Below are 20,621 nucleotides of genomic sequence, written 5' to 3'. Positions count from 1 at the left end.
AAGCATCCTGTAATTCATCAACTAATTCTCTCCTGGCTACACATTCCAAGTAATTAAAGTTCAGTAATAATTTATTCTTTCTGCTCCAGCACCTGCATTTCATTTGTTTATTTTCCCAGTCATAAATCTGAAGGGCTGTCAAAATGCCATAATATTAGTGCAATAATCAAAGTTAATTAGTCCTTCTCAATAAACAACAACAAAGCCATTACAAAGATGCATTGAAGTCTCTCCCAGCTACCCAGTTTACAGACCGCATTGTAGTCAGAACAATTAGACTCTGAGAATTGTCAGTAAATAAGTGCAGTGTTCCTCAGTCATTTAAAAGATGGACTGTGTTCTTCCTTCCCGCTGATTCATTAACTCCAGGGAAGGCGGAGCGGGTCCGAGCTCCCACATCTGCACGCTCCCCAGTTGCCCAGCCCAAGCAGGCCCCAGGCCATAATGATGAAAGGGGGACAGGGGTTGCCACTCTCGCTGCCAACTTTTAGCGACCTGATAGCTTCGATAACTTTAGATTTATTATTTAGGGAATTTGAGACATGTATTAGTTGGGTTCTGATAAGAAGGCATCCAGTTTAACTCAAAGGGTAGAACCAGGGCCCGTAGGGAGGAGAGGAGGAAGATTCTGACTTCAATATAAGGGAGAATTTTGTAATTAAGACAGGTACAGAACACGATGCTGCCTGGGGAGGAAGGGGGTCACCCATCAGAGGAGAAGCATATGACAAAGCAGGATGACCCCGATCAGGCGTGTGGAATGTAAAAGGTCGGCACATGGGAGAGAGGTCAAAGTGACCCTGGGGGTCGGTGCTACCCTGAGGACGTCAAGGACACCCCGCATTTAATGGGGCCTGCTAGGGACTCTTGCATGTTTTGTCCTTCAAACTCACTGTCTGCTTTCTCTCAGAGCTCCCCTTGAGGCCACAGATCCTGTGTTACTTGTAACAATTGTCACGAATTTTCCCCAATGCTTAGTGGCTTAAAACAGTAAACATTTTGTATCATAATGAATTTTGTGGGTCAGGAATTCAGAAGGGGCTTAACTGCTTGATGGTTCTGACTTGAGATCTCTCACGATATCATCTGTCCGGGCGGGGGCTGTGGTCATCTGAAGGCTTGACTGGGCTGGAGGATTCCGAGATGATTCACGCCCATGGCCTTGGTTCCATGTCGCAGGGGCCTCCCCACAGGCCAGCTTGAGCATCCTCACACCATGGCAGCTGGCTTCCCCCAGAGGGAAGTGACCAAGAGTGAGAGCAAGGAGGAAGCCACTAGCAGCGGCTTCAAGCACAGGTGGTCTCCGGAGTCACGCCCTGTTGTTTCAGCCACATTCTGTTCATTGAAAGTGAGTCGCTAGGTACAGCCCAAACTCAAGGAAGGAGAATTGGGCTCTGCTGCTTGAAGGGACAATTATCAAAGATTTTACTGACAGATTTTAAAACTACCACAGCCACGCTCAAGGCTTCCTTTCAGAATATCTTCAAAACCTGGTGACATGTGCAACCTCCAGTTAACTGGGGGACGGCAACTACTTCCAGATGAATCCTCCAGGAACAGAGAGAGTGGGCCCTGCCACCTCCACTTCTCTGCACCATTAACTGCCTCCAAAGCTGGGACTCCTTCTGTCCCAGCCATAGGGCTGCCTCTATGTAAATTAAGAATTAGCTTCCATTTACATATTAGTCTAAAATAAACCCAAATCTATGGCAGTTCGTGCTGCCCAAATCTGTGCTAGAGAGTGGCCGCCTCTAGCACAGCTGTCTCTCTATTTGCCCTTGCACGGGACGTTTTACCAGCACAAGGACTGCTTCTCCCCTCTGCTTAATCTAACGCTGGCTACATCAGAGACTTTCTAAATGCCCCATAATAAATTTGAAAAACAGGCTCAGGCATATTTTCTCCCCTCTTAAATAAGGAAGCTTAAATGCCGAGGGGCCAGGAGCAGGTCTCTCAGCCACCGGCTGAACACTAGCAGAAGACAAAATCCATCTCTTCAAACTACGTCAAAAATCGCTTAATAAGAGCTCAGGGGACCCCGAGTTAATAAAAGGATGCGTCGGCTCTGGGTTCCACGTGATTGGGAGTGATGGTTGGAGCTGTCCACCTGAGCTTGACTTTCACTCCTTAAAACTTTGTGGTTCATCACAGCCCTCATTATACAAAGGTCACAACAGTTATAAAGTTTGAAAGATGCAGTTCAGAACTAAGAGAAGTGGCCAGTAAAAAAAAAAAATGAAGACACAGACCCGATGATCAAAGAACAATGAATAACAGTAAAGACGGAGTCAACGTTGCATTTTTAGATGAGAAATGAAATGGGAAAACTTGGAAATTAAGTGCCCAGCACAAGACTTCGGTATTCTGGAGACAGGGAAAACTCGGAATATTTTAGCAACTGATTATGTCTGGGAGGAGGATGAATAACGTATTATCTGATAAAGACCCTTTGCTGGGCCTGTGACAAGAAAGGTCATATAGGCAACTGACATAGAAAAGTAAATAAACCCACCTCCACCTCGAAAGACGTCTGGGAAGGAAAGGAAAGGAGCTTCCCTTGGCCATCTCAATCAACTCCACCAGATTACAGAAAACCACGGACGGTGTTCTCTTTCCCAGAGAATCACAAGCAACCTCGTATTATGAACCCAAAAACATTCGAACACATGCAAATCTCTATGAATACAATATCCAGCTCAGAAGGTAGAACCAAGGCCGGCAGGTAGAAAATGATAAGCCAATTTTCTGGCACTGAGCATGCCAGAATTTTGGACTAGATAACAAGATGGCTTTGGGGTCCTGGATTCACCAGGTGCATCATTGTGTGAGCTTACGGGAGACTTCTCTCCTCGCCCTGCCTCCAGTGCCTCATCTGCACAATGGGCTTAAGACGTAACACAAATATTTCACCATCAAATGCTAAGCGCAGGGCCTGGTACGAAGACAAACGTAAAAACACGAAAACCAACCCAACCTGCAGGTGGTATTTTGCAAACAAACGTCCCAAAGAAGAACTTCAGAACTTTATCTTTGCCTTGTGTGTGTGTGTGACACTGTGTGCTTATTGATTTAAGCAAGTGGCTTATATAGTTCTTGCTGGTTCACAGACTTATTTATATCATATTTTATTTATTGAAAATCCAATACTATACAGAAAAACAATTTTTAAAGCAAAGAAATGAGGAACAAATCCAGCAGCTGATTTAGGATGAACCTTCTCAATATCTATAACTATTAATAATATTGATAGTTTTTATATTTTTGTTTAACTAAAGATCATTCAAAGCAATGGGGATGAGCCCTGTAACTTGCCATGCCCTGAATAATGATCGTCTTTTTTAAGGCAAGCCACCAGATCAGACAGGCACAGACTTCTGTATTTACCCCCCCCCACCTTCTGTAGGCATCCTCTCTCTGTCTCTCTCTCTCTCTCTCACACACACACACACACGTACTACATAAAAGACAAGCTGCACACCTAAGACCTTCCATCTGCAAATGCAAATTATGGTATTTAAGCTTTTAGTATCAAAGGAGATTGGGGGAAACTCCCACAAGAAGCAAAGCTAGACCAGCTCAAGAGGGCTCTGAGTAGATTTGAGGGAGCCTAAAAGTGGTTGGATTTCTTCAGAAGTCCTTATGCCTCAGCGTCCTGGCCCATCACTCCTTAATAACGTGTCATGAAAACATAGGGTGTTAGTGTCTATTAAAAGCACAACAGGCCCAGCTCAGGGGCTCACGCCTGTGATCCTAACATTTTGGGAGGCCAAGGCAGGAGCACGGCTGGAGAACAAGAGTTCAAGACCAGCCTGTAGCCCCAGCTACACGGGAAGTTGGGGTGAGACCCAGGAGTTCAAGGATGCGGTGAGCTATGATTGCGCCTCTGCAAGGCAAGTTACAGGGCTCATCCCTGTTGCTCTTTGGCTACATAAAAATATAAAAACTATTAATATTATTAATAGTTATAGATATTGAGAAGGTTCATCCTTAATCAGCTGCTAGATTTGTTCCTCATTCGCTTTAAAAATTGTTTTTCTGTATAGTGTTGGATTTTCAATAAATAAAACATGATAGAAACAAGTCTGTGAACCAGCCTGGGTGACAGAGTGAGACCCTGTGTGTGTGTCTGTCTGTCTCGACCTATCAATAAACAAACAAAATAAAAGCACAGCAAAGTGCGGAGCCCATGTGCCTAAGACAACGGTCAGTACCAAGTGCCCTGAATCTGAAAACTGCTGATGTCATTACCTCTGCTGCTCATCAACCCTGCTGCAGTGACAGTGACGATGACATGGTGCTGCCAGTGTTCTCCTCATGCCTTTACTCCCGGGAGATAAACAGACCCGGTATCAACAGCACTGAAAATCAGAGTCAGTGGAACACTTCAGCCACCAACCACGCGGGAACAATCAGGCCAGCATGCGCGCTCCCCCCAGAGTACGCACAGTCTGTTCCCTGGGACTAGTAAACCTTTCATTTTTACCCTTATCTCCTGCTTTCTCCATAACCATTTTGATCTAAACCGCTGCTCCCTGTTCCTGATGACTAATCCCTTAATCACCTTTCCTAAATCCATGCAAAGTGTCCTCCTTTATAAGTACAAAAGGAAAAGCAATCACATAAATAATTAAGATGGCTTTTCAAATGTCGGTTGAGTGCTAATATGAGCTACACAGGAAAATACTAATCAACAAACTAAATAGAGCGTCTATCACCATGGAGGGGTCAAACCATTCGAAACCAGAAAAGGAATTCATTGCAACTCCATTTGAATCACGCTGATAAACATTCTCCCTAGAGCTCCTCTTCAGCCACTTAGGTTAAGAAAAGATCACTTTGCACTTTCATAGCTGAATAAGAAATTATTGTTGTTATTAATAGCAGCGGCTAACATTTAACTGAGCACTTAGTCTAATCCCATAATGTGTTCTTACTTTGCACACAGACAACGTGTTTAATAAAACCACCTGTGTGTCTTGATGTAGGTATTATTGATATTTTAATGAAGAAGAAACTGATGTTTAGAAAAGTGAAGAAACTTGCCCAAGGTCATAGAGTGTACTCATAGGGTGTATCTGATTCTAATCTTCACCACCATCATACAGTATAGCCCTTGTTATCAGCCAGGATGATTCGTACCCCGGGGGCATTAAGTAATGTCTAAAGACATTTTTGGTTATAACAACAGGGGCAGAAGATGAAGGACAGGGGACAGGGAGGGATTATTTTATGTACTTCAGTCCTTAGTTCAAAGGCAGGTGAGCTCCAGGGCACTAAGGAGACCCAGCTTCTCAACTGAGGCCAAGGGGCTAAGATGCCACCACATAGGCACCACAAAGACCTCCCAGCCTGCCTTCTCTGGGACGCTTGAGAAACCTGGTTAAATGTCCATGAAAAGTCAAGAGTAGTGGAGCTGGACCCCTGTCGAATCCTCCTGAATCTCTAGAAGACAGGAAGTCCTGAGGTAGAAGTTCAGGGAGCTTGGGCTTGAAGTCTTTCCACACCTTTGCACCAAAACAAACACAGGTGAGTCGCTCTTCCTGTCTGACAGGCCAACAGGCTCAAGACCCACCCTAGGGAGTCCAGGGTGGGTGATACAGTAACTCCAAAACAGTCATCCTCCTGACACACTGGCTATGTCAACCCCCAGTAGACGCCAGAATTTCACAGCACTCACTGGGCTCCACACGTCACTACCGGCCAGCCCCTGACAACACGAGCCATTCCACACTTGTCTCCCTCTTGACATGATAAACAGACTTAGTGCAGGCCTGGACCACTCGTAATGGACCCCCACACTCTCTCGATTCACCACTGCCGGTCCTCTGGCAAAATACTGGTGGTGGCAGAGGGTGTGAGCTCAGGTCTACTCAACCTCTTTCCTCCATAGGACCTGAGTTTGAGATCTCAAGTTTTAGGGATCTAAATTTAGAAAGTCAGAGCGGCACCTGTGGCTCAAAGGGGTGGGGCGCCAGCCCCATATGTGGGAGATGGTGGGTTCAAACCCAGCCCTGGCCAAAAACTGCAAAAAAAAAAAAAAAAAAAAAAAAAAAAGTCATATTTAGAAATCCAAAAGAGTGGGAGGCAGGAAGAACTGGGAGCCCCCCTTAGGTCTTTGGAGAGCTCTCCCCAAGACACCGAGGATACTACAGAGGATACTACACTGAGGACACCGCCTTTAAGTATCTTGATACCCAGCAAGCCATTGTACACGCAGTGCTCCTGGGATGTCCTTGGGCCTCAGCCCAGGGCCACACAGACCTCCACAAAGACTCTACTCCCATAAATACTGAGAGAGGGAAAGCATAAATGATATAGTACTGTGAGTTCAGACACACCTGTCAACATTCACATGCAGTCCTAATAAGTAGACGCTACTGCTGTGTTAAAAAAAAAAAAAAAAAAGGTCACCCTGGCCAGGCATGGCAGCTCACACGTGTAATCCCAGCACTCTGGGAGGCCAGGGAGGGTGGATTGCCTGAGCTCAGGAGTTCAAGACCAGCTTGAGGAAGAACCACACCCCATCTCTAAATAACTGGGCCTTGTTGCGGGCTCTTGTAGTCAGGGCTACGTGGGAGGCTGAGGCAAGTACATTGCTTAAGCCCAAGAGTTTGAGGTTGCTGTGAGCTATGATGCCATAGCACTCTACCCAGGGCAATAAAGTGAGATGCTATCTCAAAATAATAATAATAATAATAATAAAAGAGCCAGCCCTCCATCTTGAAAACATGAAAAGACACACTTCCCACAAAACCAGCCACATACTGGCTCCTTTGGATACACAGGAGATTATCAGGTGCTTGTCTTAGCGGTAAGAGGCACCAGATTATGTCTGTAATCCACATAAGGGTGTGAATGGGGACTATAATGGACTGTCTGTGGACTATACAACACATTTTTTAAATTTAAATATTATTAGAGGCTAAATGGGCCTCCTCCTCCCATTTTTTTTAAGGGACGGAGTCTCTCTAGGTTGCCCAGGCTGGAGTGTGAAGGTTATTCACCGCCACAACCATAGCTCGCTACAGCCTCCAACTCCTGGGCGCAAGCAATCCTCCTGCCCCAGCCTCCTAAGTGTTGGGACTACCAGCGTGCGTCACTGCACTTAGGTCCACCTTCCTCTTCTAATTACACTAAATGGATCGGCCTTTTAAGAGGGTTGTTTACTTCTACACTCTCCTTGTTATCCTGTTTTAATTGTTATCATTTCTTTTCTTATTTCTAACTTTGGAGCATCTAAAACATCTCAGCAGGATATTATTTCCCCATGAAACAATTAGTAGTAGTAATAATTACATATAGGTTCTTAATATACTTTTATATGGAATGTGTTTTTACTTAAATTATATTTTACAAAATAGCTGGACCTCCCAAAAAGCAATCTGAGAGCTCAACAAAAGCTAGCTTGAATGTAAATGGACAACAGGCAGATCAGAGCTGCTTCCTCTAAGAAATATGAGTAATCCTGAAATTAATCACTCCAAGAGCAACTAGAGATTTTGAAAGCAAAACCTGAAGGGCGCACACGCTTAGGACGCTGAATGTGGTAGAAAAGCGCGGCCGTCGGGTAGGGTAGTGAGATGCGACCTTAGGCTGGGAAGTCCAGTGGACCGAGCAACAGGCCCAACTGGGCTCAGCACCGGTGAGGCTCCGGAAGAGTCCCCAGACCACATCCTCCTCAACAAGAGAGAGAAAGTGCCCGGCCCAAGGCACAGCACAGAATGAGGATTGGTAGATTTGGTGGGGGGGCTGTTAGCTTCCCCCATTGTGGATGTGAGAACAGCATTCCCCGGACTATAAAGCAGACACGAATGTTCTGGAATATGGCAATTGGGACTGTGCAGCAAAGGCAGGAAAAGAAACATCAGGCAGGGAAGAGCAAGCTGGGGGAGGAGAAATGAACCGGAGCCGAGAATGCCCGCAGAGCCTTGGCATGAGAGAGCCTTCACTGCGCCAAACAGCCCAAAGACTTGTGAACGAGCTTTTGCTGCAACAAAAAACTTTGGATCGCTGTGAGAACCCCCTGTGAGGTGCCAATATGTTGCAGCGCCTTCCCGGCCCCGATCCTGGGCTGAGTCATCCCAGATGAAGAATGAACACACTCAAGCTGGCTAGCAGCTTGAAAAACCAGAGTCGATCAAGTTGACCTTGAGAAACACGAGGAGGTGGCATTTAATGATATGCCAGATGACATCCCTGCACAGAGATTTGAGCTGAGGGAGGACCTGAAGGAAAGTGGGCCAGCAGGTGTCAAGGTGCGGAAGTGGGTGGCTGGGGACCAAAACCAACAGAGGCCATCGACGTAGTCTTAGGACTTCACACACTGTCTGTGTGACATGAACAGCAAGGTGATACGAGAGGGTAATGGCAGCTTCTGATGCTAAGTGTGAGCTTCCAAAATCATAATCTAGGGGGAATGAAGAGCATGGTATAACAGAATAGACAGAGAACAGTGAATGGATGAGAGGTGATGAACCGTTCAGGTTCCTTCAGCCCACAACCTGCAAACTCTAAGAGAAACTACGAAAACATCTCGTGAGCATTAGTTTTGCTTTCACTCTTGGCTCCTTTTCCCGTGTCCCAGACAATGAATGCTTCTGGATTAATTATTTCCCTGGGATTGCTGCTCTACCTCCAGGTCCTATAAGGTAAAGTGGAGAACTACACAACGAAAAATTCCAGCATGAAATCAACTCACAAGGCCCCAGTTACAGCTTCCAATGAGAGAAAGAGAGGGGGGCCTTCAAGATCACCCCATCCAATATTTATTAGGAGGAAACTGAGGCACCAGACAGATCAAGAGACATGCCCAAGGTGCCATAAACCATTAGAGCAGTTCCAGGAATCTCTGTCTATGCAGCCAACGACAGATTAAATGGAATGAAAAAAGATGAACTTTATTCTCTTACATGCTATATTCGAAGAAGAGGGTACATTCAAAGATGCAATCATTAATATCACTGTATACTATGGTTACTACGGTATCGCTAGGGCCACTGGAATTTTATGTTTCTAGTTTAAAATATTACATCACATGGGCAAAGTTTTACAAATTGGACACTCCGTGCTGCTAGACAATAGTTGCCTGTCGACCTTGTCCTGGGAATGGAAATTGAAGCCGCACTGCTAGACAACAACTAGGAAGCTGGTAGCCAAACTTTTCAAAGCATATCCCCTGAATTAAGGAATCCACTACTATGATTCTGCTCGTGCAAGCCCATTCCCTGCAGCATAGTTTAGGCCCAATCTTTGATGAAACTGTAAGGACTAATGCAGGAAAGTGAAAACTATAAAATGGCATTGGCTGGAATTAACAAACATCAGCAAAACCATGCGAGCAACCTCCATGTCCCCCAGAAAGGACACTGGTGACGTAACTCAGCGTAAGGCATGATGGAATATTACGCAGTCCTTAAAAGCAACAAACGAGATCTATACACACATAAGGAAAGATCTCCTATAATATTAAAAAAAAAAAATCAAAGTACAGAACAGTATGTATGTGGGTTTACTTGTATACATGTAACCTTTTACTGGAATCATACACACACACAAATGGTTAATAATGTTTACTTTCCAAGAGCAGACCAAGAAAGAATTTTCACTTTTTATTGCTTGCCTTCCCATTCTGCACGAAGATTCAAATCATACGTATGAATTATCATTTGTTTTCCTCTTTATACATCTCTGAAGATTACTACTGTCCCACCTAATAGAGGTTATTACTTTTTACCTTTAGTCAAAAAGATGCTCACCTAATCAGAAAAAAATAGAGCATTGCCTTTTTAAAAATTTAACCCAAAATAATGAATCCAGTGAGCCCAAGATGAGTTCATTTGAAACATACTGAATTTGCAGTATTTCATCAGAACTATACTGAAAAAACACAAACAAACCTTCCTTCTCTTTCCTTTCCTGACTTTTCACTCCACAACACTTGCAATTTTCTGAAGTAAACTATGGTCTGTTTCTTCAGATGGCAAGAACATCTTTCAGTGTTCAGAAAATGAAGGCAGCCTCAGCAAGGATTATCCAGGCTCCGTGCACTGTCCCCAGGCACGTGGATCTGCCGCCTCCCGCTCCTCCTCCGGCCACTCCATTTCACCTTCTCTCCCCTCCCCAGTCCACTCTAAGATCGCAGCTCAACCACTGCTTACAGTCTCCCAGCTCCCTGGTATTATTCACCATCCCATAGTATCACTCACTGTTTTGGCAAGTTTACAGGCATGTCTATGTTCCTTGAGTTAAATCTGTCTTCCACGACAGGCTGAAAGTGGCCACTTGACCTTAACAGCAGAGTACAGCACCCATCACAGTCACACACTTCATAAATAAGTGAATGAATGACAAGTGAAGGAATAAATGCAGTCTGTACTTCATGCAAAGCCTAGAGGTCATGTTACATAAGCACTCAGCTTCCATCCCTTCCTAGCTCACACCCCCTCCCATCTTCCTGGAGACCCCACCAGACGTCCTCCAACCTCCGACTGGCACCCTTCCTACCTCTTCCTGTTCCACCTTCAACCACATCAGCTTCCCTGATGACCCCTGAATTCTCCAGGCACTGCAGGGCCTTTGCACATGCCATTTCTACTCCTAAGAATGTATCTTCCCTGACATTTGCACGGCTTACTTTTCTTTACTTCATTCAGGTCTCAGGTCAAATGTCACTGCTTTGGGTGGCTCCTGCTGAGCACCCATCAGAAAGAGCTCTGCTGTCACTCCACAACTCTTCTTCTGCTTTGTTGAACTTGATTAAACTTATAGCAGCCTGACACCAGGGTAAACACTGAACTTGACTATCCCTTTATGGTCTGTGTCTCCTGGAAGGTAAGCCCATGAGGGCAAGGATTGCATTCTGTTTGATGCTACAGCCTAATCCCAAGAGCATTACAAGACTTCAATAAATGTTTATGCAGAGACATATTAACGCCAACATCCACAAAGAGAGAAGAGCAAAATAAATAAGAGATAAGATTAAAGCGACTCCCTTCTAATCTTAAAAACCATGCACATAACAACCTCCTAGTTGCATTCCTGGGTGCTAACCACGTTTTATTTTTCTTAACAAATGAGTTAAATGAGTAAACATTTTCAAACCACTGACTAATAAGGCAGATGACACTGACAGTGAACTACAAACAAACCCATGGATAATAATGGGCTTGCTCACCCTTTCATTCATAAAATAAACAAAGTAAAGATGACTTTAAAAATAAAGACATTATTCCAAAAGCAATAAACTGTAGACACTGTACTAAAATCTCCACATGCTTAGCCCGGCGTATGCATTGGACAATTAAAAACAAACAGTCGAGTGCTTACCCATTCTTCTAAAATGCGAGACATGGCTTCACTGGCCCTCGCCATATTCCTGCAGGCCAGGATCACGTGGGCACCGTGGAGGGCAAAAGACTTGGCAGTTTCAAACCCTGTGGGGTAAAGGAAAGCCACCATTAGGAAGTACAATGTCACACCTTGAGTCACAGGGAGTGGCCTTCACTGAACATCACCTGCATTACCATGGTGGTGCTCACCCAGGGGCAACTTTTCCCCCCAGAGGGCGTGTACAAATGTCTGGAGACATTTTCAGTGGCCACAACTATGGGGACAAGTGACACTGGCATTAGTGGGTAAAGCCCAGAGATGCTAAAAAGTATCACAGACCCACAACAACAAAGAATCGCCTGGCCCAGACCATCAATAGTATGAGCGTGAGAAAACATTCCCTAACTGCACAGTGATGTCCAAGTTGAATGCCAAGCCATACAAGAGTAGTTTATGGCATGGCCAGCTATTTATCCAGCAGTAAGGACCACATCCTTCACTGAAGGTTAAGGACATCGTGCTCTGCTCTGTGACAAGTACTTCCAGCACCTCTGCTCCCACCAATGGTACCCAGGTTTCTTGAGACCCACCCTCCTACTGAGAATTAAAACACCTGGACACACCTGTGTACACAGGCATATACACAGAGACACATGTCGGTCTGAATGAATCAGAAAGACACAATGACAGAAGTTCTACAGCCAAGAACTGAAGAAGTTAAACGGCCAGCATTTGGCAGCTTTTACCCCTCAAGTCATATTCCAGTAGTAGTTGAGAGCCGGAGAAGATGGGCTGAGTTACTGGCAGTCTGGTAGCAAAAAATAAAATAAAGACACAAATCTGAGCTTAGGGGCTTGGTAGATACACCCGACTTTTGTTTGGGGTCTTAAAGGGTTGTGCCCTTATAAAAACCAGCCTTCAAAAGGGTGGAAACTCAACTTCAAGCCATTTCTATTTCTAATCAAACTAAAGTGATCTGCCCCTATCTACCTACCTGAAGCAAAAGAAAATATTCTCTGTAGGAAGAGTCTACAATTATTTCAAGCTCTCACACAAAATCTCCACTATGAAAATAAAAATAGCTAGGCAGACAAAAAGACAACACTTCACCAAAAGCCAGGGGGGAAAAAATGAAACAAATATACAAGTGATCCACCTAAAAACATTATCAGAAAAAGCGATTTAAATGACTCTGACTCTGTTAAAGGAACTAAAAGATAAGGTGGAGAATTTTGCCAGGGAACTGTAAACAATAAAAAAAAAAAAAAAAATCAAATACTTACCCTGAAACTTAAGAACAGTAAAAGTAATTAAATATTCAATGTAAAGGTTTAACAAAAGACAAGACAACGCTGAATATAAGATTTGGGGAATTAGAAAATAAGTTTAAAAATATCTAAAATAAGGCATAAAGAGGGTAAAAAATAATTAACAAGCAAAGAACGTAAGAGACATGTGAAGCCCATTTTCTTATGCTCTTACACATACATGTATTCTGAGTCCCAAAAGAAGAGAAACAGTAGATTAAGACATAAGCAATATTTGAATACACAAAGGCTGGTAATTTTCCAAAATTAATGAAAGATATCAATTCATGAATTAAGCCACAAACAGAATAAAACAGAGAGACAGATCGATATATAAACAGATGTGTCACACCAAAGCATAGCACAGTAAAACTGCTGGAAACTGAAGAGAGTCTTAGAACAGTTAAGAGACAAGCAGTAACACTGATAGCTATACCTCTCCATGAAAGCATGAAAGCCAGGGCTGAAAGAAATAAAACTTCTACTTGGAATTCTATACCTGGTGAAAATATCCTTCAAAAATAAAGGAGAACATAATTTTTAAATAAACCAAATCTGATTCATCAGCAAGCTTATCTTCAGGCAGAAAGAAAATGACCCTTGCTAAAATTCCAGAAATGCAAAAAGCAACAAAGAACTACATAAAGAGTGAAGATATGGAAAGTCTAAATAATGACAGTAATATTTTGTTTGCATCAAAACATGCAGCAAAAATTATCATATTAATAACACATAAGAGGTAAATGAGATTAAAGTATCCTAAGGCCTGTTTCATCCTGAAAGTAATATAGTACTGATTTATATTAGACTTTAATAAGCCAAAGATCCAATTTGTATTGTCTACAAATTTAACAAGCTAATGGGGAAGAAAAAAAAAAAGTAGAACAATAAAAAGAAGGCAAGAAAGGAATAAACAAAAACTACACAAGTTAAATAGGAAGCCAGTAACAAGGTGGGGTACATTTAAACCCAAACAGATCTATAATTACATTAAATATAAATGGACCAAAGACTGCAATTAAAAGACAAAGGTTGCCAGACTAGATAAAATATACACACAAAATGCTCCTTTTAAAAGAATGTGCATTATTTTTTGTATGTTTAAATATAAAGTTTAAAGAAATGAAAAAGATGTACCATGTAACATGAGCTGAAAAAAAAAAAAATCAGGAATAGCTATACAAATCTCAGAAAGCAGGAAGTATTACAAAAGAAAAAGCTACATATTTCATAATGGTAAATATCAATTCACAAGAACATATGTCAATTTTAAATTTTTATGTACCTAATAACAGAGTTTCTCCTATATAAGTCAAAAATTGACAAAGTTAAGAGGATAAGTAGAGAAATCTATAATCATAGTGGGAGATTTTAACATACCCCTCTTGGTAACAGATAAAATAAAAAGCAGATACAAACCGAACGTACACAAAAGATTTGAACAACATAATTGACAAAGTGGAAATAATTGAATATGCTAAACACTGAACGTAACGAAAAAATATACATTCAAATACCCTAGGAATATTTATCAAAATTGACTACAGAGATGGAAGCAAGCCTTACCAAATTTGAAAACACTAAAATTGGAAACCATGCTCCTTGACCACAAGGAAATTAAATTAGAAATCAACAAGATCTTAGAAAAGCTTCAATGTTGAGACAACCTGAAGTTATTTTTTTGAGATTTTGTGAAATTATGCATGCCAAAATATCCGCTTACTCCCTAAGGATGAGTTCTGATCCTTAGATGCTAAAACAATGCACAAAAGATTTCAAATCTGAAATATTTACCACCTACACCTGTTTGCCTCCTCTTTGGTGTATGAACCCCTAATCGCCAAGCTATAAGGCAAGAAAACAATAAAATCTGAACTTTACTTATTTTTACCTGTGATGCCAATTTTACCCCGTATTCCAACCAGTGAGCCAGAGGCACCTAGATTGTTTTGGAGAGAAGTAAAACACCAGGTTTTGGAGCCCAGCTGTTCCCGTACTGGCTGGGGGCAGGCAGGGGATGAAATCTTGCTGACTGATGCGCCCCATCAATCAGGCTAATGAAATGCTGACAGCCATATGGCAGCAGCATGAAACAGCCACACATCACTTCACTTGTAAGCCCAGGACTTCTTTATCCAGAAGAACAGGAGAAATGGTGGGCTCTGGGTCCCTTTGAAGTTTCCAGGTCAATGCAACAATCAGAAATATTTTTCTTCACAATCTCATCAGATGGTATTAAAGGGGAAATAAATGATGTAGGAGACTGGAGAAAAGTGATACACACAATTCTCAGCCATTCTTGTAGCAGCCATATTTTTATTTTGTTTTATTTTATTTGTTTCTTGTGAGACAAAGTCCAGGCTAGAATGCAGTGGCATCAATCTAGCTCACAGCAACCTCAAACTCTTGGGCTCCAGTGATCCTCCTGCCTCAGCCTCCCGAGTAGCTGGCACTACAGGCATGTGCCACAAGGCCCAGCTAGTTTTTCTATTTTTAGTAAAGACAGGGTTTCCCTCTTCCTCAGGTTGGTCTTGAACCCCTGAACTCAAGTGATCCACCCCCTTTAGCCTCCCAGAGTGCTAGGATTTCAGGCATGAGCCTTCAGGCCCGTATTTTTAAAGGACTGAGAGAGCACTTGTATAAGGCAAGGCCAGGCAGGCCCCAGAGCTTCCCAGGGTAACAGGAAACTCCTTGCGACTTACGCCCTCTTTATCTCTGTATTTCACAGAACTAGCACCAGGTAGGATTTAATAACCACCTGCCAAAGGAACACGTGGTTCTTGTAGATTGCTAATGAGTCCAGCCACAATGCTGGACTCGTTTAAAACAATCCAAGTTGTTTCGAGCTGCAACACGGAAGGGCTTCTAGCTACCTTTTCAATAATGAATGAGTATTTAAATCCTGCAGAGATACAGTTCCCTGCACTACCAATAAATCTGTGGGGAAAGGGCATGTCTTTGTTCTATCAATTTTATTTTTCCAAACAAGCCTGGTAAGTCCCACTATCACACTTGACGAAACAATCCACGGCAACAGACCTTTTATTACCAAAATGAGCAGCACATCCAACGTGACACCAGCAACAGGCCTCACTCCTTTTGAGGATCCCTGCAGTCGTGGGTAAGCCACGTGTCGCTGTGACTTGTAAAATATTATACTCTGGATCTCATGTCTTCCTTTATCTCAGCATTACAAACATTTTATGCTGCTATTCTCCTTTTAAAAGCTGCCCTGGACAACTCCATTTTCTTATTCTTTGCAATTGCCTTTGGAGCAAAAACAAAGCACGGCTATTTCAAAAAAGATGATGGTTTAACTGGAAGGGCAATAACATTTTTATAGTAAACCATATCTCTGGAGTGTAGCATTTTATAAAAAAAAAAAAAAAAAAAAAGAAGAAGAAGAAGTTTAATAAAGCTACCTACTTTGAAAGTCCTGGATAAAGCCCCTGAGAATAGCATCCCTCACGCTCCTAATACCACAGCTGATGGCCAGTTTAATTAGCTAAATGTAGTAGTGCTAAGCCAGTTCTGCAGAGTGCCAAAGTTTGCACAAAATAATGAAGGCAATGGTTTACTAAATTTAATAACCTGATGCATCTTATAAAAAATTAACTTTATGACAATCTTTAAATTGAACCAGCTTAACTGCATGGAGAGAGCAAAAGTGCGTTCAGAAGAATATTTAAAGCTAATAATATCAAGAAAACAAAGGAAGACGTTCTAAAACAACAGACAGCATCACTTCCTCCAGGGCTTGTTCCCTCTGATCTGGTCAGAAACATTCGGTGATTTAATCTCACCATATCAGATTTAAAACTTCTGATTGAAACATTTAAATACCATAAAATAGAAAAAGTACCCACCCACCCAAAAAATTAAATACCTGCTTATCTTACCCTAGATTTCATTGTCTAGAACAGAGGTTAGAAACTGGTGATCACAGGTGAGTCAAGTCCATTGACCTGTTTTGTTCGGGCCACTTGGTCTTCCTTCCATCCTCCTTCCTCCCTCCCCTACTAACCTCTTTCCTTCTCCCTTCCCTGCCTCCTTTTTTTCCTCCCTTTCTCCATCCCGTACTCTCTTCCTTCCTTTTTTCAAACGTGCTGTAAAATCTCCCTCCCTCCCTCCCTTCCTAACTTGAATTAATTGCCAGTACTAAAAAGTTGGGGACCGATCACAGAATTCAAAGCTAGACATCCAAATTCTCTGAAAAAGCTTACGACTGGAGCGCAGTGGACCCCCAGTGCCACTTGGTGACAGGCAGGTGAGCTGAGTGGCCGCTGCCAGCTGGAGATGGGTTTCGGTGGACCAGATACCACGGCCACCACCCAGGCTGCGGGATTCCCTGCTCAGCTGCTGCAGGCCCTTGATGAGCACGTGCACATCCCCTGGGGAAGGTCCCTCCTGGAGGTGATCACTCGAGCCTTAGCAAAACAGCTTCACTCCACAATCACCAAACCTCACAGACTGTTTCCCACTGGCCTAGCTGAGATTTTACTTAAAACATGTCAGATCCTACTCTGTTGAACTGCGGAATGTGAGACGATGGGGATCCTGCCTACACCTTGGAAAACCCTGCAGTGGCTCTTGGTGCAGCACAGACGGAGAAGCACAGGGTAATGGCCCGGAGGCTCACAGGGTTTGCATGTGTGGTACAAGCTGCTTTACACTTCCCAAATGTCACAGAGTAGCAGAGGAAACCAAGCCAAGAACTACTCGGAACCAAAGGAGGTGAGGATGAAGCAGACAAGCAGAAAGGTGCGGTGCAGATCAAGTAGTGGTGAGCGGCTCAGTGTGAATAAGACACAGGGATGCCAGTGGAAATAAAACCCCATACTCCAAGCTAAAACCAGGGACTCCTCGGCAGGTGGCGGGTGCCTGTGAATAAATTAGAGCAGGGAGAAAAAAAATTAGTATTATTATTATCTTATTCATTTAACGCACCTCTAGTGCTCATGCTGGAGACCCTGCAGCCTCGTGACCCACCAGGAGGGGACAAGATGCCTCCTTGTGCTGAGCAGCTAACAGTATAGATTCGAAAACTACTTAGCAAGCAAGAAACCCTACGAAGCTGGGACTGCCTAAGTTTAGGGACTCCTGGGCCACTGGCGAGCTTGGCGATTGGTTCACCCAGACAGAGGACACAAAGGGATACCTGATTCATCCAAGTGGTGGAAGGGGATGGAGGAGGTGGCTGCGCCCCACGAGACACACCCCCAGTCCAGACAAGTGGGGACAGAGTTGCCCACAGATTCCTCAGTCCCCACAAATTCTGATGAAGCTCCTGAGGAAGGGACAGCTGAGAAAAAGGCAGTTTCCTTCCCCATGCCAGGAAGGTTCCTTCTGGTTTGAGTTTTTTAATTTTCTCCATATTGTAGATATACTTGGGCAATATCCCCATTTACTGTAAATTATGGTTTTAATTATCATTTTTATTAAGATGCCCAAAGGAGTTGGGCTTACAATACTGGTAATTTCTAATGGGTTGTTATTATTAATTTATAATTGTGAAGCACTGGAGACAAATATTACTTGTAACTGTGCACAATTAAAAAGCCATAGAAATGGTGACCACCACCAGTCCCCCCTGCACTTCTGCCCCCAGAACGCACCACCCAAGCAATCCCAGGGAAACAGTCAACAAGTTACAGAATCTTCCAGCACGAGTCTTCTCCCTCCCTGGAGATCTACCGCCATGGATAGACATAAAAAGATGAAAACTCAGTATCTTTCACCTTGAGTTCGATCTTGAGACAATGCAAATTTAGGGACGGTCTTTGTGTTAATAAACTACTGGCTTTAAGGATGTGAGTTTCTCCTACATCCTCCTCAGAGCACAAAGACCACGCTTTCCAAATGGATCTCATTAATGTAAATGAAGTTACAGCAACATGACATTGACCATGATACCGAAATTCAACTTTCCCGGGGTGTTTGCAGATGTACGGTCACCTCAAGTATAAGGTCAGTGCCACACTTCCAACAATCAGATAATCCACTGCTGTTGCTATAGTTACTCTCATTTCCTAAATGACCACATTTACCTTCCCAACCACTTCAATCCCAGGGTTCTCAATTCCAAAGAGGCAGAGATGGGGCTGGCCAAACGTGATCTCCAGCTGCCAATTCCTAAGAAATTACAAAACTACTCAGAGGAAAAAAAGTCATAACCAGCCCTGCTTTTATAAATGTAAGTGTTGTATGCGGCAAGCAACAAGTACCATGGGGAGTTTCCTAAAACACCCCTTATAACATTAATACGTCTCACATACATTTACCAAAAAAAAAAAAGAAAAGCTACCAATTTAAGAGACGAGAATACAGAAGAAGGAAATGGGTTGGTTCCCATGGAATATCCTTTTTAATATACAGCAGGCTGTGTCTGTGCGCTTTGGGCAGAACAAGCTGAGGCCGTATTTTATAAAGATATACAATAAATCCCAAGGGACTGCTTAAAATCTCTCAAGAGGCAAGACTGACCCCCAGGCTGGCTAACCGTGATGCCGCGATGCTGTCTGAGTAAGTTCTCACTTGACCTGCCAGTAACAGTCCCAGTTAGGAAACACGGTAAAAAAAAAAAAAAGTGCCCAAAGATTATGATGAACCGGGTCCCCGTCAGAATGAAGACAGATTCTGTAAGGACACCTCAAATAAGCAGTATCAGTGTTGGTAAAGATGTGAGGCAACCGGGAATCCTCATATGTTAATGGCTCAAGATCTTGGAAGGGATTTGGACCATATCTATCAAATTTGGACCATATCAAAAAAAAAAAAATTGGACCATGTCTATAAAATTTGAAACAGACAAGCCGTTGGTCCTAGCTACATCAAGATCAGAAATTTATCCTACAAGTAGACTCATCCACAGGGACAAAAACGTGGGAGTAATATTGAATACAGCATCGTTTAGCAGCCAACCTAAATGGCCATCAACTTCTCTAGGTTAAATAAATTACACAGCATACCTAGACGAAAACACCAGACTGCACTAAAAAAGGATCATGAATTGACATGAAGGTGCAAGGAAATATCTCTGTGTCATGGATTAAGACAAAAAAAAAAAAGTGAAAGTACAGAAGAGCACATATGGGGAACCCCAAGTCGGGGGGCAAGTGGTCAAACAGGCAGCGACGCTGATTGCTCGGGGACAGAGGTGAGGAAAAGTTAGTGTCTTACATAATGTCTATTTCAATTTTTAACACACCCATGTGCAACTGTCATAGTAAGAAAAAAGAACGAGCTGAAAGATATCTAATTGATAATTTATGGGCCTTTATGAGTTTTAACACAGGGTGATCGAGCCAAGCATGTAAAAAAGAGAGGGCCCTATTCCTCTTTCAAATGATGTATTTTCTGAGCATCCTGATTTGTGGAGAGACTGTTGAGATACCCAGGTGAGGAGGGGGACTTGGGAGTGTTACTGCGTGCCGCACACTACACCCAGGGCTTTAAAAAATGCATCAATACTAACGTGCTCTTCACAGAAACCCTATGCAAGGTCATTGTCATCACTTCGTATGACAGAAAACCAAGAATCACAGAGGTTCAGGACCTCACAAGATCAGAGGGCAAAAAAGGAGAAGGACCCTGATGAGCAGCATGGCCTGGCATACCCCAACAGCTGGTGTCCAAAATACCACCAGCACCATGTCATGGGGGCCTGGGATATCGTGATGTCTTGATGTCTAGAAATATGCATTGGTTCTCCACCCAGGGTTCCTGGCACAGAGCTCCTAAAATTCCTGAAATGTTCCCAGTGACAGGGAGGAGAGCTGTGTCTTTTGTTACTCATAATAAGCGCCTTTCAAGGATACTAGAGTGTATGCTAATGAGGTGCCTCTTGCAGGATGGGGCTGGTTGCCAGAGGAACCAAGCACTTGATTAGAGAGAGGGTTGGAACTTTCAGCCTCCTCAGGGCCGCCCTCAACCACCTTTGAGAAAGGAGAGGGGCTAGAGATTGACTTAATCACCAATGGCGGGTGA

General features: G+C 43.2%; 1 protein-coding gene across 1 annotated transcript in view; it reads right to left on the bottom strand.

The window, feature by feature from the left end:
- Positions 1-20,621, bottom strand: part of WWOX (WW domain containing oxidoreductase) — a 482,529-nt gene that overhangs the window by 414,371 nt on the left and 47,537 nt on the right. Inside the window, exon 5 of the mRNA XM_053608941.1 lies at positions 11,326-11,432. Within this exon, the coding sequence (XP_053464916.1) occupies positions 11,326-11,432 (107 nt within the window). The remainder of the gene's footprint in view (positions 1-11,325; positions 11,433-20,621) is intronic.

The sequence above is a fragment of the Nycticebus coucang genome, chromosome 2 (genome assembly GCF_027406575.1).
Source record: "Nycticebus coucang isolate mNycCou1 chromosome 2, mNycCou1.pri, whole genome shotgun sequence".
Lineage (NCBI taxonomy): Eukaryota > Metazoa > Chordata > Mammalia > Primates > Lorisidae > Nycticebus > Nycticebus coucang.
This window is presented reverse-complemented; position numbering and strand designations above follow the sequence as displayed.